At 41.6% G+C, this 23,951-nt stretch overlaps 1 protein-coding gene across 7 annotated transcripts in view; it reads right to left on the bottom strand.

Moving 5' to 3' along the window:
• nek1 (NIMA-related kinase 1) overlaps positions 1-23,951 on the bottom strand; it is a 167,102-nt gene that overhangs the window by 71,333 nt on the left and 71,818 nt on the right. For 4 of the 7 annotated variants that reach the window (XM_043703514.2, XM_043703532.2, XM_087974056.1 and 1 more), the window contains 3 exons: positions 19,355-19,457; positions 10,805-10,888; positions 3,896-3,979 (listed from right to left, as the gene is read on the bottom strand). In XM_043703514.2, coding sequence (XP_043559449.2) covers positions 3,896-3,979; positions 10,805-10,888; positions 19,355-19,457 — 271 coding nt within the window. The remainder of the gene's footprint in view (positions 1-3,895; positions 3,980-10,804; positions 10,889-19,354; positions 19,458-23,951) is intronic. The other 3 variants (XM_087974070.1, XM_043703552.2, XM_087974073.1) reach the window with 2 other exon arrangements.

Raw genomic sequence — 23,951 nt, 5'->3', positions numbered from 1 at the left:
GTAGGAGAATACTTAAGGGGAAATCAGGAGTCAAAAAGGGGACATGAGATAGCTTTGGCAAATAGAATTAAGGAGAATCCAAAGGGTTTTTACAAATATATTAAGGACAAAAGGGTAACTAGAGAGAGAATAGGGCCCCTCAAAGATCAGCAAGGCGGCCTTTGTGTGGAGCCACAGAAAATGGGGGAGATACTAAATGAATATTTTGCATCAGAATTTACTGTGGAAAAGGATATGGAAGATATAGGCTGTAGGGAAATCGATGGTGACATCTTGCAAAATGTCCAGATTACAGAGGAGGAAGTGCTGGATGTCTTGAAAAGGGTAAAGGTGGATAAATCCCCAGGACCTGATCAGGTGTACCCGAGAACTCTGTGGGAAGCTAGAGGGGAGATTGCTGGGCCTCTTGCTGAGATATTTAGAACATAGAACATAGAACATAGAAGAATACAGCGCAGTACAGGCCCTTGGGCCCTCGATGTTGCGCCGATCCAAGCCCACCTAAACTACACTAACCCACTATCCTCCATATACCTATCCAATGCCCTCTTAAATGCCCATAAAGAGGGAGAGTCCACCACTGTTACTGGCAGGGCATTCCATGAACTAACGACTCGCTGAGTGAAGAACCTACCCCTAACATCAGTCCTATATCTACCCCCCCTTAATTTAAAGCTATGCCCCCTTGTAATAGCTGACTCCATACGCGGGAAAAGGTCCATACTGTCTACCCTATCTAACCCCCTAATCATCTTGTACACCTCAATCAAGTCACCCCTAAACCTTCTTTTCTCTAGTGAAAACAGCCCCAAGTGCCTCAGTCTTTCCTCATACGATTTTCCTTCCATACCAGGCAACATCCTGGTAAACCTCCTCTGCACCCGTTCCAATGCCTCCACATCCTTCCTATAGTATGGCGACCAAAACTGCACACAATATTCCAGATGCGGCCGTACCAGAGTCTTATACAACTGCATCATGACCTCAGGACTCCGGAACTCAATTCCTCTACCAATAAAAGCCAGTACGCCATATGCCTTCCTCACCGCACTATTTACCTGGGTGGCAACTTTCAGAGATCTGTGTACATGGACACCAAGATCCCTCTGCTCATCCACACTACCAAGTATCCGACCATTAGCCCAGTACCCCATCTTTTTGTTATTCTTCCCAAAGTGAATCACCTCGCACTTAGCTACATTGAATTCCATCTGCCACCTTTCTGCCCAGCTCTGCAGCTTCTCTATATCCTGCTGTAACCTGCCACATGCTTCCTCACTGTCAACAACTCCTCCGACTTTGGTATCATCCGCAAACTTGCTCACCCAACCTTCTAACCCCTCTTCCAGGTCATTTATAAAAATGACAAACAGCAATGGTCCCAAAACAGATCCTTGCGGAACACCGCTAGTGACGGCACTCCATGAAGAAACTTTGCCATCAACTACTACCCTCTGTCTTCTTCCATCCAGCCAATTCCTAATCCAAACCTCCAACTCACCCTCAATGCCATATCCCCGTATTTTCTGCAGTAGCCTACCATGGGGAACCTTATCAAACGCCTTACTAAAATCCATATATACCACATCTACCGCTTTCCCCTCATCAACCTCCTTCGTCACCTTTTCAAAGAATTCAATAAGGTTTGTGAGGCACGACTTGCCCTTCACAAAACCATGCTGACTATCCTTGATCACATTATTCCTATCCAGATGTGCATAAATCCTATCCCTTACAATTCTCTCTAAGACTTTGCCCACAACAGAAGTGAGACTCACCGGCCTATAGTTACTAGGGCTATCCCTACTCCCCTTTTTGAACAAGGGAACCACATTTGCTATCCTCCAGTCTTCTGGCACTACTCCTGTAGACAAATATCCTGTAGATATTTGTATCATCAATAGTCACAGGTGAGGTGCCGGAAGACTGGAGATTAGCAAACATGGTGCCACTGTTTAAGAAGGGCAGTAAAGACAAGTCAGGGAACTATAGACCGGTGAGCCTGACCTCGGTGGTGGGCAAGTTGTTGGAGAGAATCCTGAAGGTCAGGATGTACATGTATTTGGAAAGGCAAGGAGTGATTAGGGATAGTCAACATGGCTTTGTGTGTGGGAAATCATGTCTCACAAACTTGATTGAGTTTTTTGAAGAAGTAACAAAGAAGACTGATGAAGGCAGAGCAGTAGATGTGATCTATATGGACTTCAGTAAGGCATTCGACAAGGTTCCCCATGGGAGACTGATTAGCAAGCTTGGATCTCATGGAATACAGGGAGAACTAGCCATTTGGATACAGAACTGGCTCAAAGGTAGAAGACAGAGGGTGGTGGTGGAGGGTTGTTTTTCAGACTGGAGTCCTGTGACCAGTGGAGTGCCACAAGGATCGGTGCTGGGTCCACTACTTTTTGTCATTTACATAAATGATTTGGATGCGAGCATAAGAGGTACAGTTAGTAACTTTGCAGATGACACCAAAATTGGAGGTATAGTGGAAAGCGAAGAGGGTTACCTCCGATTACAACAGGATCTGGACCAGATGGGCCAATGGGCTGAGAAGTGGCAGATGGAGTTTAATTCAGATAAATGTGAGGTGCTGCATTTTGGGAAAGCAAATCTTAGCAGGACTTATACACTTAATGGTAAGGTCCTAGGAAGTGTTGCTGAACAAAGCGACCTTGGAGTGCAGGTTCATAGCTCCTTGAAAGTGGAGTTGCAGGTAGATATGATAGTGAAGGCTTTTGGTATGCTTTCCTTTATTGGTCAAAGTACTGAGTACAGGAGTTGGGAGGTCATGTTGCGGCTGTACAGAACATTGGTTAGACCACTGTTGGAATATTGCGTGCAATTCTGGTCTCCTTCCTGTCGGAAAGATGTTGTGAAACTTGAAAGGGTTCAGAAAAGATTTACAAGGATGTTGCCAGGGTTGGAGGATTTGAGCTACAGGCGAGGGCTGTTTTCCCTGGAGTGTCGGAGGCTGAGGGGTGACCTTATAGAGTTTACAAAATTATGAGGGGCGTGGATAGGATAAATAGGCAAAGTTTCTTCCCTCGGGTCAGAGAGTCCAGAACTAGAGGGCATAGGCTTAGGGTGAGAGGGAAAAGATATAAAAGAGACCCAAGGGGCAACGTTTTCACGCAGAGGGTGGTATGTGTATGGAATGAGCTGTCAGAGGAAGTGGTGGAGACTGGTACAATTGCAACGTTTAAGAGGCATTTGGATGGGTATGTGAATAGGAAGGGTTTGGAGGGATATGGGCCGGATGCTGGCAGGTGGGACTAGATTGGGTTGGGATATCTGGTCAGCATGGATGGGTTGGACTGAAGGGTCTGTTTCCATGATGTACATCTCTATGACGCTATGAGAAGAATCAATTTCACTCTCATGTGCTCAGATGCCACTTGAGTGAGTGAGTGAGAGCGAGAGAAGGGAGAGAGCAAGAGAAAGCGGGGAGGGAGAGTCAACATGGTCAATAAAAATTCACAGGATGTGTTTGTTGCTGGATGGCCCAGTACTGATTGCCTACTCCCAATTGCTCTCAAGAAGACAGGAATGGTTTAATGTTTCCTTGGGCTGCTGCTGTCCTTGGGTGTGTCAGTATATCCACAGTGCTTACAAAAGTTTTTGGAAAGAGGGAGCTGTTCAAACACAGGGTTGTTCAGAAAAAGATTAGTTTAATGCACCCCTCAAAATTGTTATAGATGTTTGATCCAGCTTTTCCAATAATTTACTTGAACAGGTTTTAAGCTGTTCATTTTTAAGAGACAACATCCTAATTAATAACTTATCCACTTTCCACATTTGAAAATTCCAAATGACCATTTCAAGAAAATCTTTCCAAAGCCAATACAGACAGCAACCAAATTACAGCTTTCAAGAAGTAGGAATAAGAGTATACCTTCTCTCCTCTAAGTTTTGCTTTAATTTCTTGTCGTTCATTGAAGTTCTGAAGTCGTATTTGTCGGAGTCTTGCCAAGTACTCCTAGTGACATGAACACATATCAGTCCAGAACTTGTGCCTCCACAGCTTTGAGAACAACTTATTCCATTGCCTGAATGCTTTTTTCCACATTAAAAAAAACTTTCATGCTATAATTGACAATATAAAGGCAGAATGGGAACATTGTGAATTTGTTTGATTACTGCTCAAACATCTGACTTGCTTTTATATTTTCCATTCCTCTGGTCACGAAGGGCCACTTTTGAGTTCTACACATTTTTCTTGCAACATTGACAAAAGCAAATGAGCAAAAGAACCCACTGCAATTTGCAATGACGATTCTCCTTCTAATTCAGCCACCTGCTACAGGAACAAGTGGTCAAAAAAAAAAGAGCATTACCCTACTGATCCAAAGGGATGGGATCTTCAAAACCTAAGCGGCTATCACCTTCAGTTCAACTGAGAAACTGTAAAAAAAATCCAAATTGATCTGGCTAAGAGATGTACACATCAAGCAACACTGGGACTTGAATCCAGTATCAGGAGGAACACAGAATTCCTGACCTTTGCTGATCTTGCGTGCATGCTAACCTGGATATCAATCAAGTAAGTCTCGGCAAATAGGTACATCAAAGCTTCAACTCAAAAACCTTGCAAAAGTTCTCCAGTTTTACTTTCGACATCAGAGTAACTTGCAAATTGACAACAAGACTTTCATTTATGCATGAATGAAGAAATGCCCACTCATATCTAATTACGTCTTTAAAAATTCAACGATTTGATAAATTCTGCAATTGTGTCATTCTTTACAATGGAGTCCATCATTCAGTTTCAAGGTAATTTTGATTGAAAACCAGAATCAGAAAGAAAATCATGCAAAGCAGGAACTACAGTTATGCAACACCAACACTTACAAGGAAGGAATCAACCAAGTATCACCAAATAATCAAACACTAATTCAAAGCCACTCAACAATTTATGAAAAATATAAATAAACATTTAAAAAGAATAAAAAGTGATAGCTGGACCACCATAAAACCAAAAAAACTAGCAGCAAACAATTGAAAACAAAACCTAAAGAATATGTCTTTTTAAAAGAAAATCTGAATTTTCACTTGTCAGCCAAACTTCATGATGGCATACTGGTAAACTTCATAGCCAAGAGAATAGTCCATTTGGCCAAGAAAGCAATTGGCCAGCTTTGTCTTCGTAATCCCAATGCTCTCCCTATCTCTTAGTGCCATTAATTCTCATGTAATTAGTGATATTCCTTTTCAACTAACTCTGCAATGACATGCCATGATAATGTAGTTTGCATTCTTATAAATCTGCATTTGAAAGTCTGTTGGAATTCACAATTCAGCAGCTTTACAGAAACTCTAAGATTACATTCCTTTGTTCTGACATCCACACAAGTTAGACAGAAGTCATTCCCCATCTGTTCGGTAACCAAGGCTTTTGATTATTTGAACAGCTTTACAGAACCATACAATCAAATTCATACAGCACAGAAACAGACCCTTAGATTAGATTAGATTACTTACAGTGTGGACACAGGCCCTTCGGCCCATCAAGTCCACATCGCCCTACCCATACCCCTTACCTAACACGACAGGCAATTTAGCATGGCCAATTCACCTGACCTGCACATCTTTGGACTGTGGGAGGAAACCGGAGCACCGGGAGGAAACCCACGCAGACACGGGGAGAACGTGCAAACTCCACACAGTCAGTTGCCTGAGGCGGGAGTTGAACACAGGTCTCTGGCGCTGTGAGGCAACAGTGCTAACCACAGTGCCACCGTGCCCCCCACGCCCACACGTGCCACCCTTAGGTCGAACCAGTCTACGCAGATCATGTTCCCAAACTAAAGTAGTCCCACCTGTCTGCTCTTGGCCCATATCATTCCAAACCTTTCCTATTCATGAATCTGTCTAAATGTCATTTTAAATGTTCTAACTGTATCTGCATCCGCCACTTTCTCTGGCAGTTCATTCCACACACAAACCACAATGTAAAAAGACCACCACTCATATCCTGTTTTAAACTTTCGCGTATTACCTTGAAAAACATGCCCACAAGTTTTGAACTCCACCACCTGGGTAAAAGACCCTGGTCATTCACCTTATCTATGCCACTTGTGATTTTAAAATCCTCAATAAAAGGTCACCCTGCAACCTCCAACACTCCACTGAAAAAAGTCCCAGTCTTTCCAGTCTGTTTTCATAACTCAAACCCTCCATTCCTCGCAACATCCTGGTTAACCTTTCCTGAACCCTCTCAAGCTAAATAATATCCTTCCTATAAGAGGGCAAACAGAACTGCACACCATAAAGGTATTCCCTGCTTTTCAAACGTTTGCTTTTCACAATTTTGCTTTTACGAAAGAGCTACATTAGTACCTGTTTTCATGAATCCAAAGAGGATTTTCGCTTTTCTGATAAAGATGGCGATATTTTTTTCCCATATAAATCATGCATCTTTGCTTTATGCCATTTTTGCCTTGCGAAAGATTTTCTGGGAATACTCTACTTTCAGACAGCAGGGGTTACCTGTACTCCAGAAGAGGCCTCACCAACATCCTGAACAATCTCCACAGGAAATCCCAACTCCTACACTCAGCTGTTTGAGCAGTGAAGGCACACATGCTTAATGCTTTCTTAACCAGCTATCTACGTGCGATGTTAATTTCCAAAAATTATGAACCTGAATCCCTACAACACTATTCTTGGATTACTCCTTCATGTTCTCATCTCCAGGAAATAGAACCTAAATTTTCACATTAGGTCTGATCAGTACACTATGCATCTTACTGTACTTCACACAACCCCTACAGTGTGGACGCAGGCCATTTGGCCCATCAAGTTCACACCGACCCACTAAGCATCCCACCCAGATCCACCCTCTACACGAATAACCCTGCATTACCCATGACTAATCCATCTAGCCTGCATATCTCTGTCCACCATGGGCAATTTAGCATGGCCAATACTCCTAACCTACAGAACTTTGGACTGTGGGAAGAAACTGAAGCACCCAGTGGAAACCCACGCAGACATGGGGAGAACGTGCAAATTCCACACAGGGTGGAATAGAACCCGGATCGCTAGAGCTGAGAGGCAGCAGTGCTAATCACTGAGCCACCACGCCACACTTTACTTGCTCAATTTTATATAAAGCAAATCTCAAAATTAGGCCCAGCACCCAGAGTCTACTGATATGTTTTCTGTCTGCAAGGTATTGTCTAAGATTCAAGTAACTGGATGCCAAAAATGTTTTGTTCATCTATCCTACTGGGGTTCCAGTGTATTTTAATAGCAAATTGGGAAATGAATCAGCTCACATTCATATTATTCAGTAATCTTTTTGGCTAATCTCTTACCTCCATCAGCAACCTATTGAAATTTTCTGCTGCTTTGTCATAAGATCCTCCACTTGAATTCAACATCAACTAATATAAACTCTTTGACATCCAAGTGAAGTGAAAAGTGGAAATTCCAGCTCCAGTGAGCAATATTACTTCTCACTATCTCAGCAGGTTTTCTTAATCCAATTTTCCACTTCTTACCTCTTCACCAATTTCCTGACCCTATCAAAGTTCTATCTAATTCCATGCTTCTCAATCTTGATATTTTTTAAAACTTGCAAATGGAAACTCACAAATAACTTAGAACATTTATCCAACCTCAAAGGTGACTGAAATGTCACATTTCATAAGCCATTAAAATTTGTCTAATTGGTTTGATTGGAAGTACAGGACTATGCAGTTATCTGTTGAAATTCTCAGAAAAATGAAATCTTCAAGTGAGTTTTTTTTTGTTCTTACATCTGTTCACTAGACGGGTAACAGTGGGACAACAATGTCCAGTTTGCACCAAGAGGGAGATCAAGGATATCAATAGGGAGGCCAGAAAACTTGCAAAGAAACCTGCAAGGGTGGCGATATGCAATCCCTGCCCTTTTTAATTCCAGAGTATCACGAACATAATATACCCCAATTCCTGCCGGGGAACAAACCAATAGTCTGGCGAGTGATAGGAAGAAGAATTAGCCAAGCATCCTTTCTGAATGGTCTGTAGCGAGTGGATGGAAATGGAGAGACACCTAGTTACGTCTAGTGCCTCAGGAGAAACTAGTTAGCTCCAGTACCTGTCGGGGAAGCTGGTGGCGTCATGGCTATATCATTTGACTGGGAATTCAGAGGCCTAAGGTATGCTCTACGGACATGGGTTCAAATCCCACCATTGTAGCTGATGGAATTTAAATTGAGCTTGTTAAATCTGGAATTGAAAGTGACTTTCAGAATGGATCAGTAGAAAAACTCACCTATCCAATGTGACACAAGTTAAGAACTCTAATCCATTCTCCTGGTTTCTCGGGCTCTGTTGCATCTACTATGACAAGGTGACCTGCCGTGCCAGTGCTTCTGATAGCTCTTTTCCCTCTTCTCTTCCTTCTGCATCATAGTTGCCAGGGCTCATGAACAATGTCCCTTCCATTTCCTGCATTCGTCCTTGGACCTCTTCCTCTCCCTTCATAAATCCATATTTGGATTCTCCTTACATTCACCTTCCACCTTATCAGATCCATTGTTCATCTTCTGATGCCGTAACTGAACACGTCTGACACTCCCCTTCCCTTTCAGCATTCCGAAGGAACCATTCTGTCCACAACACCCTGGTCTAGTCACCAAATCACCCACAACACCACGAATGTATCAACTTCCTTTACTGCACAGCAAAACTGCCATACAATATTTTGTATAGATGCAATTTGGAGGAGAACTGGAAAAAAAAGTTTATTCAGACTTTTAAAAAAATAAATGAAACTCAATATTAAAAACTGAACACCTTTTTCCACTATATTTTGATTATATTTCTGTGGGGTAGCCACTATCTTTGCACTCCCACTGATCCCACCAACTAATTTTGTCTATTCACTAGTTAACCTGTAGGGTTATTCCTTTCTTGTGCACTAATGGAAGGGATGGGGCAGGTTGTTATCTCATCACGGTCAATAGAATTCATTATTTATGTCTCTGTAAGGTCACTCCCATTTAACTTTATTTTTATCACCTGAAATTACACAGAGATTCAACCTGACACCTTCTTGCAACTGGGGTGCCATAACTCCCTTCAAGACATGTTAATACTCCATGATATTACTTTACCCATTTCCTCATGCTTGTGAACAAGTAGAAATTGGGATTTACAATGCACTACCATAATCTCAGCACATCTGAAGCAAATCATAGTTGAAGTAATACATTTTGAAGGTCAGTCACCATTGTTTCTGTATTTCCTTACATTGCAATTTTTGACACAGCAAGGTCACTGAAATATCAAATCAGATAAATTACATCTAGTCTCTCTTCAACATACCCATTGAGAGGTAATTATGGACAAAGACATTGGATGAATCTTATCCTAAACTGTGGCATAGATCTTTTATGTCTGCCTGAAGAGGCAGAAAGAAACTCAATAGATGGTACTCCAGTAGTTACTGAGGCACTGAGATGGATCAGTCTCAATTTGTATTCAAATTTCATTTCTGCGATTCCTGAAAGTAAACTTTCTACTACTGAACCCAAACATATCCTATTCCACACACACACACACGGTGGCTCAGTGGTTAGCACTGCTACCTCACAGCGCCGGGGCCCAAGGTTTGATTCCAGTCTTGGGTGACTGTCTGTGTGGAGTTTGCACATTCTTTCAGTGTCTGTGTGGGTTTCCTCCGGGTGCTCCGGTTTGCTCCCACAGTCCAAAGATGTGCAAGTAAGATGAACTGGCCATACTAAACTGCCCATAATATTAGGGTGCATTCGTCAGAGGGAAATGGGTCTGGGTGGGTTACTCTTCGGAGGGTCGGTGTGGACTGGTTGGGCCGAAGGGCCTACTTCCACACTGTAGGGAATCTAATCATTCTAGCTTTTTTTCCCCCACATAACCCAAATAGTCAAAATATAAATAATGCACAGCAAACTCTTGCATCAACATCCTGTCACTTCTCAAAAATCAAAGTTACAAAAATTATTTCTGTTTTCTTATAACCTTTCCATGAAAGATTTAATCGAAGGAATACATTTCTCTCTAGCCAAATTTCTCCTCTTTAAACTGAAGGTTTAAACTGTCCAAGATCAGTTAACTCAGCACAGAGTGGTAGAATTGAAGCCTTGCTGGTCTGCACGCCTGACTGTGCTTGTTGGAAATACACCTGGATTGTTAAAAGCACAGGCTTGGAGAAGTTAACGAGGACAACAAACGTCAGGATATGAAATTAAATTCTTCCACTAAAACAATTCACTCAAGTTTTGCTTTGTCAAGGCAGAGACAGTTTGAGGTAGCAGCTCCTTTCCAGTCTCCCCATGCTAGTCTCAGTCCCATTAAAGTCAATAATTCATTACAATTACAAAGACAAATTGTCACTTTTATGTTTCCTATTGTGGTAGAGAATATTCTATCAGTGAAGCTGAAGGCATGGTTCTAGGATGACCATTACTGGTTATTTTATCTAGTGTATACATGTTCACCATCAGTAGCTCCTTGAAGGTAGTTCATCAGGAAGACATCAGCTTCATTACTCAAAACAAAAAAGGAGTAACATCAACTGAAAAAAAGAGAACAGTGAAAGATCCCCTTCCACTTCGCTGTACACTTGAAGCACTTCAATATATACCTGCATTGCAAGGAACATTCTGGTGGGTTACAAGGCCCAAATAAATTCTTAGAACACAGGCATACAAAGGAAGCAGGGAATTCTTCCTGTTGACTGGATGTATACTTAAACAGCAGATACGCTGGCAAAAACAGCTCAAAAAGACATGCCACTGACGTTACGAAGATGAGAAACATGCAGGCCTCCTACCTCTTCCTCCTTGCTTCTGGATTTTCCTCTTCCTGTTGAAATGGACCTGCCTCCATAGATAGCTGCCAGGTTTTGCAGAATCCCCTGTTTACCATTCAATGGGTTACATTTAAGAAAATGAGGCGTATGCCAAAAAAGTGCACGCCAAACACAAATTCAATATTTATATGGTCATTGAAAACTAAAATGTAATTTAATACTTTCAGCATGGAATAAAAACAACAATATCATTGCTTCCATAAGAATGCCACCAATCTTTGTTAAAATGTGTTTTAAACCATGTTTAAAACCAACAGCATCAAATTAATATTTACATCTAGGTTTGCGATATTCTAACATTAAGACCCTTGAAGATTTAAGATTTTAAAACAGTATATATAAAAAAAACCTATCTTTTTCTCTGAAAAATGGACAACAAAAAGAAATTTAATTATCTTCAAGGATATTAAATTCAAAGAGACAGATCATCTGTCACCCTAATGCGTCAGCACATGAGTCCCCAAACCTAACAACATATTAACAGGAGTAAGCCATTCAGCCCTTCAAGCTGCTCCGCCATTCAATGGGACCATTGCTGATCATCCTACTCTGTAGCCTGTTCCTGCTTTTGTCCAATACCCTATGATCCTTTTAGCCCGAAGAACACAAGAACTTGTAGGAGTAGGCACTTCAGTCCCTCAAGCCTGCTCCGCCATTTAACAAGATCAGTTGATCTCATCTCTGCCTCAACTCAATTTTCCTGCCTGTGCCCCATAACCCTTTAACCTATTACTAACTAAAATTTGTTGATCTCCTCCTTAAATTTATTCCATGACCCAGTGTTCACCACACTTCGGGGTAGTGAATTCCACAAAATCACAATCCTTTAAGCAAGTAATTTCTCAGCAACCCCACCTCAAATCTGCTATCCCTTAGCCTGAAAGTATAACTTCTCATTCTAGATTGCCCCACAAAGGGAAACATCCACTCCACATCTACTTTGTCGATACCTTTTAACAGCTCGAATTTAACACTTCAATTAGATCTTCTCCCATCTTTCTAAACTCCAGTGAATGCAGGCTGAAACCACTCAATCTCTCCTCATCAGCCTTTTATCTCTGGCATAAACCCAGTGAACCTTCTCTAATGCAACTACAGCTTTCCTCAAGTAAGGGGATCAAAGCTCTACACAGTGTTCCAGGTATGATCTCACCAACGCCTTGTACAATTGCAACATTTCCCAGCTTCTATACTGCATTCTTTCAGGAATAAAAGCCAAATTCAATTTGTTTTCCCTATTTCCTACTCTACTGGCATACTAGCTTTCTGTGAATCTTGAACAAGGACATCCAGATCACCAAAACATTTTGAAGTTTCTCTCTGTTTACATAAGTCGCCTTCTTATTTTCTGACCTGGGATAAGTCACTTATTTCCCTGAAGGTGTACAAATCTGAAATCCTACTCCCTTACATCAGATTTGCTAACAATTAGCATTTTGACTAATTGTTGAGTTAAACCCAATGTATAATTACTACTTTTTTGAAACAGCCAATAACAGTATGCAATCATACAAAGTGGTGCTGTGTCGAATATCTGTATCAGCAGGTATAAATCCACATTATAGATGTGCAAAACTAAGCTGGCTTCCCAGTGGACCCACAACACAAAGGGTCAAATTCACACTGGGTCAGTATTACAAGCTTGATGTAACACTGGAGCTCTACTCTTTCCATGGATCTCAAACACAAGTTTGGATTTGATCAATAAGTTCATTGCAATTGTTATGAAGTATGAAGTATGGAGTACACACCCCAAGCATAAAAACAGCAAATAGAGAACGAAAGAAAAGGAAGAGATGGTGCAGTGGTAATGTCACTAGACTTAGAATCCAAAGGCCCAGGCTAACGTCCAAAGGATGTAGGTTTAAATCATTACAGCGGCTTATGAAATGTAAAATTAGTTTGTCCCAACACTGGGGCAGGAGGTCAAGGTTCAAGTCCCACCTGCCCCAGTATGTCACAACACATCTGAACAGGTTGATTCATAAATATGTTAGGTGCATAACCTGACATTTACCCACATAATATTTCTCATTGGCCTTGTTCTTGCCCACTCTTTAGCCAGCCTGCCTATATCCCTCTGCAGTACACCAGCCAAGAAATTTAACAGTTGGCACCTTACATCATAGTTGAATGTCTGCATGTACAGAGTGGTGATCCAAGTTTCTGAAGTTACAGCACCATCAGGCTGAGGTTCATGTGCTTGATTGACGGGCGGGACAAAGAAGGAGTGGAAAAAGAAGAAAATTAGACAAGATAACCACAATTTCCATTGTAGGGAGTTGCATTTTCCAGCATAAAGCACAAATGGAATTGAATTTGGTTGCAAGGCCTTTCTTCTCACACCTCATTACTATCATTGAGAATTCACCAGGATATTGTCTGGGATAGAGCATTTCAGCAATGGAGAGAGGCTAGATAAACACTGATTGTTTTCTTAAGAGCAGAAAAGGCCGAGGCAGGACCTGGACGGATGTGTTTAAGATTATGAGGGGCATGGACAATGTGGATAGAAAGCAGTATTTTCCTTAGTTGAAGGGTCAATAATTTTAAGGTAAATGGAGGAGGATTTGACAAATTTTTTTTTCAGCAAAAAAAGGGTGTTGGGAATCTGAAATGCACTGCCTGGGAGGGTACTTGAGGCAGTACTTGATGAGCACTTGAAATGTCATAACATTCAAAGCTATGGGTCTAGTGTGGCAAAGTGGGATTAGTATAGATTTAGTGTAAGCTTTGGCAGCACAGAGCTTTCAAAGAATCCCAACAGTGTGGAAGCAAGCCATTCAGCCCAACAAGCCCACACCAACCCCTGAAGAGCATCCCTCCCAACCGATGGGCCAAAGTGGTTCTTCTACACTGTATGAATCTATGATGCTAGATCGCAATTTGAAGCCATATATGTCCAGCCTTACATACCAGGTGATATTTCCCCACTAATGTCACACCCTACACTCTGACTTCTATTGCAATCAGTGTTGGCAGGTGTTCCCTGAACTACCTTGCTCCTGATTGATGATGTAGCGTAAATTCAAATAGCATCAATGCAAATAGTGTTACACTGCTTTATGAACTGTTTGCTTTTGCGATTCATAACTAGTCTAAGATCATGCCTTCAAAACTAACGCAGCTCTGCTAAATTAGTCATCCATATGAACAGCACCCTTCCATGCACATGATTCCTTCATTTCACACCTTAATATAATCCATCCAAGCATACAATTTATTTCCTTTCCCATGTCTTGCATCCGTTAAGCAGGATCTCAATGGATAGATAGATTAATTTCCAGTTTACTTTCAAGCAGGGCAAATCTGCCTCTGAACTGAACAGGATGGTGATTGCATATAGGAGGCGATCTCTTAAAAGACTGCACCCCACAGATATGTTGACAAAACATGTGAGCTCAGGATCTCAAAGCTCTTGAGAAACTCCAACTCAGAATCTCAATGGGATTGGAAATGAAGCAGGACAGAAAAGCAGGCAATAGTGGGCAGCACGGTGGCACAATGGTTAGCACTGCTGCCTCACAGTGCCGGAGACCCGGGTTCAATTCCCGCCTCAGGCGACTGACTGCGTGGAGTTTGCACGTTCTCCCAGTGTCTGCGTGGGTTTCCTCCGGGTGCTCCAGTTTCCTCCCACAGTCCAAAGATGTGCAGGTCAGGTGAATTGGCCATGCTAAATTGCCCGTAGTGTTAGGTAAGGGGTAAATGTAGGGGCATGGGTGGGTTGCGCTTCGGCGGGTCGGTGTGGACTTGTTGGGCACTGTAATGTAATCTAATCTAATCTAATTTTGGTGCCAAAATGGGCGGTTTAGTCTGTGAACAGAAAAGTGGGAGAGAAAATCAAATCGGCCCTTAAAGCCTGCTTCTCCACTTCCTAAGATCATGGCCAACCGGACAGTGGCCTCAACTCCACTTTCCGCCTGTCCTTCAGTCAAGAATGTAATATGGCTTTAAAAATACTCAAGGGTATCATCTCTACTGTGCCATATTTAGACAGTTCCACAGACCCACAACCCTCGGAGAAAAGGGTTCTCATCTCTGTCAAAAACAGGAGACCCTCATTTTTAAAATGTTATTACCGAGTTTTAGTTTTTTTAAAATCAACCTGTTCAGATACAATATAGCACACCACTGGAGCAGGTGGGACATGAACCCAGACTTTCTCGTCGAGAGGCAAGGACATCAAAAAAGCCCCCTTCCTCACATTCTAGATTCCTTGTTAAGTACACGTTTGACACCTAGCTCAAGTTAAAACATCAGCTAGATAGCTCTACACCATCTGATTTCTGGTGTAGAGATCCTGAATTCAGACTATTAACATCAAGCCAAATGAAGTCCTGGAAGATATATTGCTAGGAAGTGGACAGCAACAATTATGAAGCTAAATCCGACATTCGCATTGCACAAGCAGACTGCATACATCTCAATTAAAGAGAGAATCTAACCAACGACCCCAAACATTCAAGGCATAAATCAGGTGTGTAATGGAATACTCTCTACCTGCCTGGATGATTGCAAGAAGCTGGATATCATTCAGGACAAACTAGCCCACTTGATTGGCACCACATACACAAATGTTCAGTCACTCCACCACACAATGCACAACAGCAGCAGTATGTACCTTCTACAAGATGCAGTGCAGAAATTCACCAAAGCTCCTTGGATAGCACCTTCAAACCCACTACCACCTCCATCTAGAAGGACAAGGGTAGCAGATATTTGGGAACACCACAATGTGCAAGTCACTTCAAGTCACACACCATTCTCTCATGAATCTTTATCATCATTCCTTCAGGCATTGGTGGGTCAGAAGCCTGGAACTCCCTCCGTAATGATATTGTGATTGTCCTTACACTCTCAAGGTTAAAACTAGCTCAAGGAGGCAGCTCATTATACTTCTCCAGGGCAATCTGGAATGGGGAATAAATGCTGGCCTAGCAAGTAATACCCACATTCATAAATAAATAAAAACAACATTTCTGGTCAATAGCAATCCACAGAATGTTAATCTTGGAAGGTTCAGTAATGGCGATATTATGGAAATGGCCAATTTATCTTTTACACAATTTTTCAAAATCCATTTGAAGGTAAAAGCTAGACAAAATCACCATAGTCCCAGGGCTGCTCTCTCATTAGAGGGAGAGATGACGAGTATTGGTTTAACCGAAGAGTCACCATGCATCAGGCAAGATGTGAGGTTGAGAAGGTTGGACCTTCATAATAAACTCAGTTGGTGCAGTGTGGTATGTCAAAGGGCGTTGCACTGCAAACCAATGCCTGTAGACCTCCACTATCACAGTACACTCATTTGCTGACTAAACAATGGTTGAAAGTAGAATACAACCAAAGAGTATGATAAAGGCAGCAAAAAGTGGCACACTCTGGTTTTACAATAATATAGTTTATACACCTAGTTTAAACGTAAAGTTTTGATTCACATTTTCTTCGCACAGCTAACAATGGACTGGAACTTTCCTAGCTGAGTTAATGACACCATTATGCACAGAAGTGACAGAAAGTGTATAGCAATGCTCAGAATCTATTGCAAGCATTTTACCACTCATTTGTGTAAATTACAATTGAGATAAATACATCTTATGAGCCATGTTGGTTACAGCATTTGTTAGACTGGTGAATATGGGGCTCAGTGATGTCATATTTTAGTTTAGACATTTACAGATACGTTACTTAAGAAATCACAGTCTAATCATCTTCCTGTCATAATCAAGTTAGAAGTGTCAACATTTGGGACGGGAAATCAATAAAAGTTACAGAAAAATTAACCAAAATAATTATTTGTTTAGAATTTAATGACTGAAAACAGAAGCAAACATATTTCATGCAAAACACAATTTTTCCCAAGTATTTAATGTATGCAGTCCAATATTTAAAATCGAAATATTTGCTAAACAGAAAACACAAATTGCTAAATTTCATTTGCAAAACAATACTTTCCTATCTCTCTCCTGTTTCCAAATTTAACAGGGCATTTGCCTGTTCAAATAACCAGTTTAAAAATTAGCTGCAGTATTTTTACAGAAAATGGTGAATGTTCAAATGCTCATGGTACAGGCAGTAATTCACAGTTCAGCGACCGTCTTCATTTCAAAATAATATGAAATTTGTTACCATGCAGGGAGAAAAAGAAACCTGAAAAAAGGTCTGAGCTCCATTCTAAACTATTCTTATTCAACTTCTTTTAGGCAATGGAGAACTTAAAATAATTGTTAAAACTCACAAAAGCCACAGCAGTACATGCAGTATTGGAGCGTGCAAATATTAATGCCAAAATATGTCACAGGAAACCAATGCTGCTATTCTGTTATAAAAAGAAACAGAAACATCAGAAATAGTCTGCAGATCAAGCAGCATTTCTTAGGTAGAAACAGAGCTAATGTTTTATGACAAGATTAAACAGAAGGAGGTGATATCGGAGGACTGGACAACTGAATCCCTCAAGCTCTGTAATTCAATAAGATCGTGGTTGATCCGATTGTGGTCTCATCTCTACTACCCCACCTCACAACCTCTGATACCCTTGTTAGTCAAGAATCCATCTACGTCCACCTAACAATATTATAAATGGTGCTGCTCTGGGAAAGAAAGAGAGCTCCAAAGTCTCATGTCCTCCCAAACAAATTCTCATCTTATTTTGGCAAGCACCCCTTTTTTTTTTTTAAATGATATTTTATTTCCTCAGAATGAACAAAACCTCTGACACTGCTGTTTTTCTTTTACCCCACACCACTGCCTGACAGCAGTAATGCTTACTTTTAGCACCCTGTTTTAAAAAATGTCTCCCCTAGTCCGTTATTAAGGAGATACATGTTAATCATTTCTCTCCACAGATCCTGCCTGAAATGCTGAGGATTTAAAACCATTTTTTGTTTGTATTTCAGAGTTCCAACATTTGTTTATTTTTTGCTTTTGTAAAATATTGTTAGAGGCACTTACAATCTTAGCAAAGTTATAATCAACAACTTAAAATGTTCTTTTCTCCCTCAAAAGCAGCTTGGATACTTTAACTTAAAATTAAAGTTTCTGGGTTTGAATTCCATCACATTTGTCGGATTTGATGACAATTTGTTAGCATTTGCCAGAGGCACCACAATTAAAGCTTAGTTCAAAATAGAAGTTGATGCAACATCCAGGGCAATATTACATACCCTCAACAGTTTTTTCTTAATTTGTACTTAGAGCGAAATAACACATTTTAGAATGACAATACGGTATCTTAACGCACTTGCATTCTGCCAAATGACTCCAGCTCAGATTCTTCAAATCGAGGAGACATGCACCTCCTCATATACAGGCTACAAAATTATACGTCTTAAAAAGTAACCACACATTCTTGCAATATTTAAGGAGGTACTAAACGTGTGTTGATATCATAGTGGAAATCCAATGAACCTTTTTCCACACTTTGTAAAAATAGATTGGCAATGCCACGGAGGTAGACTGCTTTCTGTGCCTCACACATACTCATTACATTTAATTAAAAAGCACTGGACCCGCTGCATTCTGTTGTGTGTCAGTCAGTCAAGTTTGAATTCGTATGAACATAAAAACCAGGAATTGGTAACAGGCCATTTGGCCACTCAAGCCTGCTCCGCCATTCAATTAGGTCATAGTTAAATCAGTTTGCCTTTTAAATTGCACATTTCTAAAGACCTCCAACAAGCTTTGAAACTCGCGCCAAACAAAAATCTAACTCTGCCTTAAAAATATTCAATGACCCTGCCTTCACCACTTTCTGAAGTAGAGAGTTCTGAAATTTAAAGTGTCTATGCTGCTACTGTTTTCTTATTCCATGAGCTCTAACTCTAGTGGCAAGACTACTTTGCAATAGATTATCAAACACTTCTGGAAATCCATGTACACAACATGAACTGCAATCGCCTTCATCAGCCATCTATCTCAACCTTTACAAAAAAAAAAAAAATTTAATTAAGCATGATTTGCCCTTAACAAATCTTCCTGAATGAACTCACACTCATTGGAAAGACTTATTTTGTCTCGGAATATCATTTCTAAGGCCTTTATTTTACCATCATGGTTTAAATCAGCTGTCCTGCAGTTGCTGGATTTAGAGAATTCACTCATTTTGAATAAGATTTACAATTCTCCAGTCCTCTATCACCATCCACATTCCCCTCTCCCCTATCCTTGTATCGAAAGGAGAACTTGAAACTTACAGCCAATGCCTCTGCAATTTCCATGATTATATCTCTTAACATCCACAGATGCAACCAATTAAGTCCTGGTGACTCCAAGCTTAAAATAAAGCTAGCCTTGCTAATGCATCAGAATTATCAATTGTCCGTCCACCTGGTGTCTCAATGACTGCCTCTTCCAACATGAAGGACACCACAGCTCTACCCCTGACTAATGGATTAAAACTGCAGATGTAAAAAGGCTATGAAAGTAGTGGTATGCACCAAAATCATACAATTAGCCCATTATGCCTCACTTAACTATTTCAAAAAAAAACCTGAAGTTTTCATTTCTTACCAAGTGTCCTTCACCACGTGCTTTATTCTGTAATGCTTCCCGCTTTCGTTGCCAAAATTCTTCCACTTGTTTTGCCCTTTCTGCAGCTGCATATCCTCGCTGCCTGGATAAATAGATAGCAAGATTTCAGATAAATGAACACTTCACAAGAAGCTGTTTGTTTAAAATTTGGAGTTCTCCAGAATTGCAAATAAGTAGAGACACCCTCACACTTGTAGCAGTTAAAGTACAAGTAAACACTTGCATGAAAAGTAAATGAATATCACAGAAATTGTCAGCCAGGTTGTTCACAAAGTTAAGAGAACTTTAAAATTAAAACTGAGCAGATGGTGCTGTTCTTGATATAGGCAGAGCTGGATAAAGGTTTCCTTATGAAACAACTCTCTACTCTACCAGATGAATTATAACAATTCGAGAAACCAAAATGTTTTTCCAAAATTAACCTGATACTGATTTACTGTTGTCTTCAATGAAATATATTCTGGGCACAGCCCTCAAAAAAAAAGGTGGAGGCTGAATGGGATAACTACACACATTTATAGAAGAACAATGTTTCTTCAGTTTTAGAGAAGCTGTGAGAGTCATTCCCATAGACTTGCAGAGACTGCTCCCATCCTAACAGCAAAAATGATCAGATCATGAGGGGTCTTCAGAGGGTAGATATGGAAATCTTTCCTCTTACATGAGAATCTAGAACTGAGGTTTAAAATCAGTCGCCAATTTCAAACCGAGACGAGGAGACATTTTTTTCGCAAATGGTCGAGAATGTTTGGAATTCTGCTTCCACTGCCTTTTTAGGAAGAGAGACTTTGAACATTTTAAAGATCGAGGTTGAGGGCTTCTTGGTGTTGGGGATGGGGTGGAGTTAAAAGTTACCAAGGTTTGCAAGAATGTCAATTTGTTGATCAGATGGGAGAGTGAGATGGCCTACTCTTGCTCCTTGTTTGTATGTTCAAATACAGCGGATGTGCAAAACGTTTATAGGTAGTTGTCATTTAAAAATGGTTTTTTAATGGTTTCTCCCTTCATGCACAGTTCACACAGACTTCAAGTTTAGGCAGCATCCAGGGAACAGGAGATTCGACGTTTCGGGCCTGTGCCCGAAACTTCGAATTCCTGAAGAAGGGCCTGTGCCCGAAACGTCGAATCTCCTGTTCCCTGGATGCTGCCTGACCTGCTGTGCTGTTCCAGCAATAAAGTTTCAACTTTGATCTCCAGCATCTGCAGACCTCACTTTCTCCTCGAAGACTTCAAGTTTAGCATTGGCACTCTCATATCAACAACATCAATTGTAACTGTCCCTCAGTCTAAGAGAAGATATTCTGGTCTTGGAGGGGATGCATCAGAATTTGGAAACCGGGCCTGCAAAACCTGGTTTTGCGTCAGGGTCCCCAAATCAAATTACTGCCACATGTACACCTACAGCATTTATCGGCTTGTTGTTTGGTGGAAACTCCATATTCACTTCCATTTTTCCACCAAAACCTTCAGTAGAAATAGACTAGCATTTGACTGTTCCATTATCATAAATCTCATACTCCCTTCTAATAGTCTTACTGCAAGAAAGACTGACTTCAAAATTTGCATAATTCACATCGGATTTGGCTTCATATCTGTGGCAAGGTATTACTCCACTGAAAGTAATTGCCGAGACTCAATTCCTCAGCAATTTAACTCTGTCGCAATGGATGAATCTTACAGTGTTATTTTCATGGAGGATTTCACTCCATGAGGCCAAGTAAGTCTTGCTGCACTATCAATCCAAACTTGCTTCATTAATTAGGAATGAGACACCTACATCAGTCCTTTCATCCAATGTTAGCCCGATTGAGTCACTTCCGCAACTACAAGTACTTGCCTCTGCCGAACTACCCCAGAATCCTTTACACTGTCACCATCTTTAAAGGCCATTGTGCACTTGGTTAAGTCTGGAGGTGCCCTGCATTCTTTTGATATTTGCCTACAACACGACAGGGACTGGATGATCTAGTGGACAGGGTGGTGTAAAGCAGGGCTGTCCTCTGCCTCAAAGACCAACAGAGGAGGTCATGACACCAGACCCTGCCAACCTGGAACAAGGTTGCCATCTTGGTTAATGAAGTCTCAGCTGTCCAAAGGAATGCCCAGCAGTGTAGGAAGGAGGTCATTCTCCTGGGGTAAGTGACATCTCTCCTCTCTGCGACCTCACACCATCTCTGCTTCTACAAACCCTTCTCTCACTTGCTCTCAACCACCCAATCAACCAAGACTCCTAAATCTGAATGATCTTAGTGATGTCCACTCATTCACCTCACTATTATTCCCTTACTTGCACTAACACTAACAACTTTGCAAACCACTTTGGTCTTACTCAATTCATCCCTTTCTCAAATGGCTCAAAACAGGGTTAAAAGAGCCAAGGCAGATGCATAATATTCTCCTCTTGACACCGATGTGAAGAGATCCTGACTCTAACCTCTGGACTGACACCAGAGATTGCCCTCTATTTACTGTGCCAAGATGCCGGAATGATTAGATTACTTACATTGTGGAAATAGGGCCTTCGGCCCAACAAGTCCACACCGACCCGCCGAAGCACAACCCACCCAGACCCATTCCCCTACTTCTACCCCTTCACCTAACCTGCACGTTTTTGGACTGTGGGAGGAAACCGGAGCACCCGGAGGAAACCCACGCAGACACGGGGAGAATGTGCAAACTCCACACAGTCAGTCGCCCGAGTTGAACCCGGGTCTCTGGCGCTGTGAGGCAGCAGTGCTAACCACTGTGCGACCGTGCCGCCTACGGCATGATGGGCGTCTCTCTGGACTTCAGTGAGAATGATGCCCCTTGGACTTGGAGACATGGCCCTTAGCTTACAGCATGTTTGCCACATAAGGTGGTAGAGAAAGAGGGATTGAACATACCTAGCACCAGCCTCATCCTGATGGCCACCTTTGTGTGTGGCTGTATCAAGATGTGCGCAGACCTTCGGGACGTAAATACCAAGTATCACTACATACTGACGTTCTACCTGCACCCAGTGTTGCTATAGACAGGACTAGCCTTGTTGCCGTGGAATGCTTCAAGAAGTTGCACGCATTCCTTATTACCTTTCCTTTGCAGAGAAATTTACAAAAGGAAAACATCTTCAACCATAAGTCCATCAAACATTCAGTCAGCATGTAGCGTCTTCAAGACCCAATGGGAAAAGGAGAAGGGGAATCCTGTTGTGTTGTTCCCTGAGCACACTGTCAAAGTCATTCAACAGATGCCTCATCTCCAGAGCTTACCAAAAAACACCAAGACATTGCTTGGCTGGTGGTGAGAAGGGTACTACCTGTGAGATCATTCAATTATGCCCTGACTTTGCACCACCGCATGGGCCCTTGAAGTGTTTTTTTTTTTGGGGGGGGGGGGGGGGGGGGGGGGGGGGAAGACTATCGCATATCTCCATTTGGAATATACTTTTGCAAACTAAGTCCCGAGAAAGATAAAAGTGTTTTTTTTTGTTGACATTCATCCTGAGCAGCTCTGTAACACAGGAATCTAGCTGTACGGTCTGTTCCCTATGTCACACACTGAGACAAACATTGACTGCACCTGGAGGACCATCAACTCAGTCAAAGACATTCTTTGGTCTGCCCAAAAAAACAGCTGTTCTTCCAGAGCAAGGAGTTGGCCTCAACTGAGTGTTATAGACTAGCACATTCCAAGATCCAGTACTACATGCTGAGGGACAGATGAAAGCTTGGAACAATTGCCACCACAGCGCAGTGGGAAAAGACCAGAGTCTAAGGTCTTTCTACTGAAGTTAAATGTGGGTCTGTTGAACCATCAGCCTCTCCCAAATTCCCAGATATATGTAAATATGTTCTTTTGTAACAAAGAAATGCCTTGGGTTTGTTTTGTTCTACATACGTAGAGACTGTGCACAGAATCATATTCATCTGGTAACTAGTCATAAAAAAATCTTTATGTACGTAAAGTTTATTTTTGAAATAGAAAAAGGTATTAAGTAAGAGAGCACCAAGAGAGCGAGCGAACGTCTCTGAGCTGCAACCTGCTCCTGTGTGCAAAGTATCTTTGCAGTAACATTGCACTGAGAGGTGCCAATGCACTCCAAAAAGCAGCCTTAATGTGCTGAAGCATACTGTATGTTGAGTGGCGGTGCATTATGGTGTTTCAAAAAGACACCAAGTGCTGGATGTCTATGGACATGGGGTGTGAGTTATCAATGCCCATGGAGAGTGCTTGAGATATTAGTGTCAAAAGATGCGAGGCCGGAAAAGCACAGTAGGTCAGACAGCATCTGACCAACAGGAAAGTCAACATTTCAGGCCGAAACACTGTCAGCACTGGGTGGGGGGTGGTGTTTGTGATAGGTGGATGTAGGTAGGGGACTATTGTGATTGGTCAGTGGGAAAGGTGGAGCAGGTTGATGAGTAGGAAAATGAACAAGCAAGGTCAGGTCAGGGAGGCAAGAAGGAGGGGGAGGACTGGACATGAAATAAGACTGGGAGTGGAGGAGTTTTGAAGCTGGTGAATTCAACATGGAGGCCAGTAAGGCTGTAAGCTCCCCAGGCAAAATGTCAGTTGTTGTTCCTCCAATTTATGT

This window comes from Chiloscyllium plagiosum, unplaced genomic scaffold (assembly GCF_037043375.1).
Source record: "Chiloscyllium plagiosum isolate Xiang-an unplaced genomic scaffold, Cpla_swu_hap1 HiC_scaffold_2, whole genome shotgun sequence".
NCBI classification, from domain to species: domain Eukaryota; kingdom Metazoa; phylum Chordata; class Chondrichthyes; order Orectolobiformes; family Hemiscylliidae; genus Chiloscyllium; species Chiloscyllium plagiosum.
Note: the sequence above shows the minus strand (reverse complement) of the source record. Positions and strands in the feature narration are given on the sequence as shown.